The sequence below is a fragment of the Mytilus trossulus genome, chromosome 3 (genome assembly GCF_036588685.1).
Source record: "Mytilus trossulus isolate FHL-02 chromosome 3, PNRI_Mtr1.1.1.hap1, whole genome shotgun sequence".
NCBI lineage: Eukaryota > Metazoa > Mollusca > Bivalvia > Mytilida > Mytilidae > Mytilus > Mytilus trossulus.
In genome coordinates this window covers 14,890,742-14,896,503 of record NC_086375.1, presented here as the reverse complement: position 1 = coordinate 14,896,503, position 5,762 = coordinate 14,890,742, and the positions used below count along the sequence as shown (strand labels likewise).

At 33.0% G+C, this 5,762-nt stretch overlaps 1 protein-coding gene across 1 annotated transcript; it reads right to left on the bottom strand.

The window, feature by feature from the left end:
- Positions 1 to 659: 659 nt before the first annotated feature.
- LOC134710431 (uncharacterized) lies at positions 660 to 5,447 on the bottom strand. The gene is made up of 2 exons (XM_063570790.1): positions 3,794 to 5,447; positions 660 to 697 (listed from the first exon to the last, which is right to left on the bottom strand). The coding sequence occupies exons 1-2, from the start codon at positions 5,445 to 5,447 to the stop codon at positions 660 to 662; spliced, it is 1,692 nt and encodes a 563-aa protein (XP_063426860.1).
- Positions 5,448 to 5,762: the final 315 nt, after the last annotated feature.

The window sequence follows — 5,762 nt, the reverse complement described above, 5'->3', positions numbered from 1 at the left end:
TAGCAGAACAGTTTTACCAATACAATACCGTAAATGCATGCAAATTTTACAAGGTTTAATCCAAATAGCTTTCTTACTATCCAATAACTTTCAAGTACGAAAAAGACAGGGCAGAAGTATATTTTGTCTATATGTTATGTATTTGCACAACTTTTGAAAGTGGATTATGCTTTCGTTCTAAAATAAAATTTTTGACCAGATAAAAAAGTTAAAAGATGACATTATTCGACAATCGCAATTGTTAAATATCGTTGATGTCCGAAAAAGATATTCAATCAAAATATGCACTGCAATTTTTAAAGCCAGTAAGTCATTCTTTTTCAAAACACAAATTCATGATTAGTATTTCGAATTATTTTATTTAGGCGTTGAGAACCTTTGGTGACCCCACAGTTTAAATGTCTATACTATGGACGTCGTGATCTATGGGCGTTATAGACGAACGTTTACCTAATCTGTCCCAGTCAATGGGAAATTAAAGTGCACCAATCAATGTCCACAGCCACACTGTTACGAATACGATTCTTATCTATATGTGTTTTCAACAATACCTGCACTGGAAAATAACATCAAGTCAGGGGTAATCCGTAATACATGTGTAATTCAGGTCTCAGAAAGGGTATATACTGTGACATTCCCGGCTCAGGGGATATAAACCCTTAGCCGGGAATTTCACAGTATATACCTTGTCGGAGACCTGAATAACATATAATATGTATGTACATGTATATTATATTGACTCACATTTCCAAAAGTATTCTATTCCCTTACAGAACTGAAATGTTTGCAGGAACCCTTTGAATAATGTTTGCAGAAGTTTGCAGCTAGCTGCGAACCTCCTGCAAACATTGCAGCTTTTTAAAATAAAGTATTGTTATTCTGCCATTTCTGTGTATATTAAAATGATAATATCCTGTATATTTTATATACACAGGATATTAGATGGACGACTTCACACGAAATATATGATAAACGGGACGATTTCAACTTCCCAATTATCAATTTCCCATTTCTCAGCAGTAACATACCCTCTGCCCCTTCGTATGGTGTTTATAAATCACCATTGATAAGTTATTTACGTGCTTGTTCACACTATACGGACATCATATACAGGAGTGTGCTCCTTACGCAGAAACTGCTCCAAAAAAGTTATGAGGAGGATAGATTAAAACGGACACTCCGTAAATTTTATGGACACCATCACGAATTGGTGGATCCATACGATGTGTCTTTAACCAAACTAGCTAAGGACATTTTTACCACATTGTAGATTGTGGTTTGTCAGTATGTCGTCTAATCTTTTAATTACCAAACGTGACTTAACCCGATTGTTACTGTTTTTCTGAATGTGAATTCGCATTACTTTAAGACGTGTTACGATAATTGTCTATCCCAAATTCATGTATTTAGTTTAAATGTTTAATGTTATATTTGTAATTCTCATCGGATTTTGTCAAATGTGTTGACGTCTTTTTTTTATTATATTTAGGTGTTACGGAAAGAAAAATTAATCACCGCCTTTATTAATTATATTTAATTTTGTACGATAATTTACGTTTTAGTTGGATTCATAACAAACTGGACATATATATATATTATAGTTAATTGCTATTAATAAGTATTGCACTATGCATTGTGTTTAAATGTAATATCAGTTTTTAGTTCTAATACAATCTTAAATCAATCCTAATTCTATCTTACTTTTGAATTATAGTTTTTCATATGTGACGTCATGCTGTTTCTAAATTTCATAAATTCAAATGTGGCGTAATGTTTGTACCTTTTCGCCATCGTATGTGACGTCATTTTTATGATTTATTGCGTTGAGGCCTGGACTGAGTCGGGTGTGTCTATTCTGTGTTGGTCTTAGCATTATGTAATCGGGTTTAGTTTTCTTTATTTAGTTAATACTTCAGTTTCATTATGTATATCTCTTCATATTCATTTGATAAAATTTACTGTTTGCAATAGCATTAATTGTTTTAAATAAGGATGTTCTTATCCCAAGCATGGAAACAATGCCGTATTTGGCACAACCTTTTTTAACTTTTGATCTTCAGTGCTGTACAACTTTGTACTTTTTTTACTTTCGATCTGTTATATCTGGGCGTCAGTGGTGAGTCTTGTGTGGACTAGGCGCGTTTTTAGCGTATTGCATTTTAAACCTGATGCTTTTTGTTATCTATTAATCATGTGTTTCTTTGTCTAACATGTTCTCCTATTTATTTGTATTGTAGTCCTGTAATATTATGTTGTCATTTCAATGTTATATTTAACTTTGACATTCAAGTGCGAGGTTTCGCATGCCACAAAACCAGGTTTAACCTACCATTTTTATTCCCCTTTAAAAATGTCCTGTACCAAGTCAGGAAGATGGCCATTGTTATATTATTGTTCGTTTCTGTGTGTGTTGCATTTTAACGTTGTGTCGTTTGTTTTCTCCTATTTTTGAGATATTAAGATAAGACGTGGCACGGTACTTGTCTATCCCAAATTCGTGTATTTGGTTTTGATGTTATATTTGTTATTCTCGTGGGATTTTGTCTGATGCTTGGTCCGTTTCTGTGTGTGTTTCGGTGTTGTGTCGTTGTTCTTCTCTTATATTTATTGCGTTTCCCTCGGATTTAGTTTGTTACCCCGATTTTGTTTTTTGTCCATGGATTTATGAGTTTTGAACAGCAGTATACTACTGTTGCCTTTATTTATATTCCAGAGTTATGATAATACTTGCATATTTTGTATTTTAGAGTTAAAATATTCTGTGCATATGTTTTATTCTAGAGTCATGATATTCTGTTTATATTTCGAATTCATATCGCAGTTATGATATCCTTTGCATATCTTGTACCCAGAGTTGTGATATATATATATTATGTAGATATCTTGATTTTGAAAGTATAGATCTTGTGTTCTTTTTTGTCGTACATATCCTAATGTTGCTACTTATTTACAAATCAATAAATATTATTGCACAATCTCACCTATAAGAATCTACTAGTAATAACAATTTAAATACTTTTACAACAAAAACAATTTGCATTCATACATTATTTATGTATGTGCCTGTCCCAAGTCAGGAGCCTGTTATTCAGTGGTTGTGGTTTGTTTATGTGTTACATATTTGTTTTTCGTTCATTTTTGTTGACATAAATAAGGCCGTTAGTTTTCTCGTTTGAAATTTTTTACATTGTCTTATCGGGGCCTTTTATAGCTGACTTTGCGGTATGCGCTTTGCTCATTGTTGAAGGCCATACGGTGACCTATAGTTGTTAATGTTTGTGTCATGTTGGTCTTGTGTGGGTAGTTGTCTCATTGGCAATCATACCACATCTTCTTCTTTATATACAACAATTCATCACAGAAACAGTAAACTTTGATTCACAATAAAATATTAAATTGACTACATTTATATATGTACCGTGAACCATATTGAATTTGAGTTCTAATACCTGTCTTACAAAGTTTCTTATACGAAAAAGAAATTCAGGAATGTAGCTTAGAATTTTTTAATAGAACCAAGATTTTGAAATATATGCGTGTTGTCTATTAGAAGAGCGAAAACATCTGAACGCACTTTGTTCTCTTCCATGGTTCATGTATCTACCCGCTTCAATACTAACGAATGATCACTTGCAACAAATCACATATTTCAGATTTTATAAACAAAAGCTGTTTTAAATGATTTATCTTAGTTATTATCACTGTTATCACTATCATTGTTAACATCACTTATTTTCTTTTAAAAACACATTATAGATTTTATAAACAATCACTGAATTATAAGAATTTTCACCTTCATCTCTTACACTTGACACTATCATCATTCCTGTTTCTCTGTTGATGTCTATTGCCAAAGGATATTTGATTCCATCATCCTCTGATAGTATGGTTTTACAGGTTTTACCATCTAGTGACACTACCACGATACTGCTGTTTCCACCAGAAGCTATATAAACAAAGCCATTCTTGTCTATTGTAATTCCTTGTGGGTGTATAATGTCATCGTGCGTTATTGTCCAAAGAGGTTCTCCAGTAATTTTGTAGCAACAGGCTGTGTTTTCATCCAAAATGGTTCCATATATATTTCCTTTGAATAACGCAACATGATTAGCCTCAATACCTTCTAAGATTGTATGAGACAAATCATCTAGATTCACTATGGTACATTTGTTACTACCACTGATGACTAATAGTTGACCATCACTGGCCACTCCAGAACAGAAATGAGAAAGTTTAATTGATTCTGTAATTTCATTCTTTATTATATCTACCAGCAATGTCTTGTTTTTTAATCCTAATGTTACAGCCACTGTATTATTTCTTACAAAACATGCATCATATGATGTTCCAAAGAATGTCACAACTTTCTTCATCAAAATGCCATCATTGCTGAATGGCACCAAGTGACTTGAACTGCTATCAAGAATTAAATAATTGCCGCTAGGTAATATTATACATCCACGTACATCCATAGATTTCATATCTTCTGGAATTTTCAGAGTTCTCAACATGGATGGTTTAATTTCTTCAATTCCAGGAACTGTTGAAACTAAGTTCTGTGCTTGATCTTTTCTTCCGGTCTTTATTTGAAGAGTTGATTGGCTTGTACTGATTTTAACAACGCCGTACGATTTGACATCTTGAAAAATTGATTGCAAAGAAGATGAAATAGTTACCTCTAGGTTCTTTTCATCAAAACTTTCTCCGTTTTTTAAATCTTCTATGTATTTTTCTGCTTGCGCTGTGGTTTTCTCCGTTTCCTTTAGACCAACATACATTTGTAGCTCAGTTGCAAGTCGTGTCATTTCGGAAAATTCACCCTGCAATTGGCTTATCTGATTGGCTCGCTGTTCTAGTTGTTGGATGAGAGTATTTATATCTGAATTCAGGTTTGAATGCTTCGTTTCTAAGTCAGTAAGAATTTCGTGTTCTATTTTGTTTAAGAACTCATCTAATGACGTCTTTACAGATCGAATTTTTTCTGCGGCCTTCTGTTTTTGAGCATTGTTCGAATTCCTTCTACTGTGTAAATATTTTATCATATCTTCAAAGTTTTCCTTCACAACTGTCATATCTTTTTCAAGAAGTTGAACAGAGGCAGAGGTTTTAATATGCTTCAGAATGTCGGATAGGGGTCTCATTTCTTGGCATTTCTGATGTTTATCGGTGACACATTGGACACAACAGGGACAGGCATGGAAAGAGCAGTAAAGTTCAAACTTTTTGTTGTGGTCTCTGCATTGGCAACTTATTTCCTGCATATATGTAGGCAGTTTCTGGTAGTCTTTTATGGACATAGTTTTGTGGTCTTTAGACATTCTCGACTTTTTGTGGTGTTTTTCACAATCTATACAAAGGAACACCTCACATTCTGTACACCACGTGACAGTGTCTTTAGATGAATCATCATCATAACAAAGGGTACAAAACACCCCTGATGAGGCCATTGGTGTTTCTTAATTTCTAAAATGTAATGAAAAATAAAAACACTGGCATTGTATCACAAAAGTAATGGAAATAAAACAAAAATCAACAAGAAACAACTATTTCTATAAAGTATTACACTTATGAGGGATATTTGTCTCCTTTGCAATTATACCACATCTCATTATAATCATATTATAATATGCAGTTATCGTTGCATTGCAAAGATAGCATGACTTAGATAAAAATATACCGTAGATATGTTATGTTATAAATGCATTTAGTTTTCTACCAGTTAACATAACATTCACTCTGCGGTTAAAGTTTTTGAAATTAAA

Bases quoted from the DNA above. Each gene is read 5' to 3' on its own strand.
- LOC134710431 (XM_063570790.1), bottom strand. From the start codon at position 5,447: ATGGCCTCATCAGGGGTGTTTTGTACCCTTTGTTATGATGATGATTCA. The intron at 698-3,793 runs GTGAAAATTCTT...TATGTTATTCAG, and splicing joins GTCAAGTGTAAGAGATGAAG to GTCTCCGACAAGGTATATAC.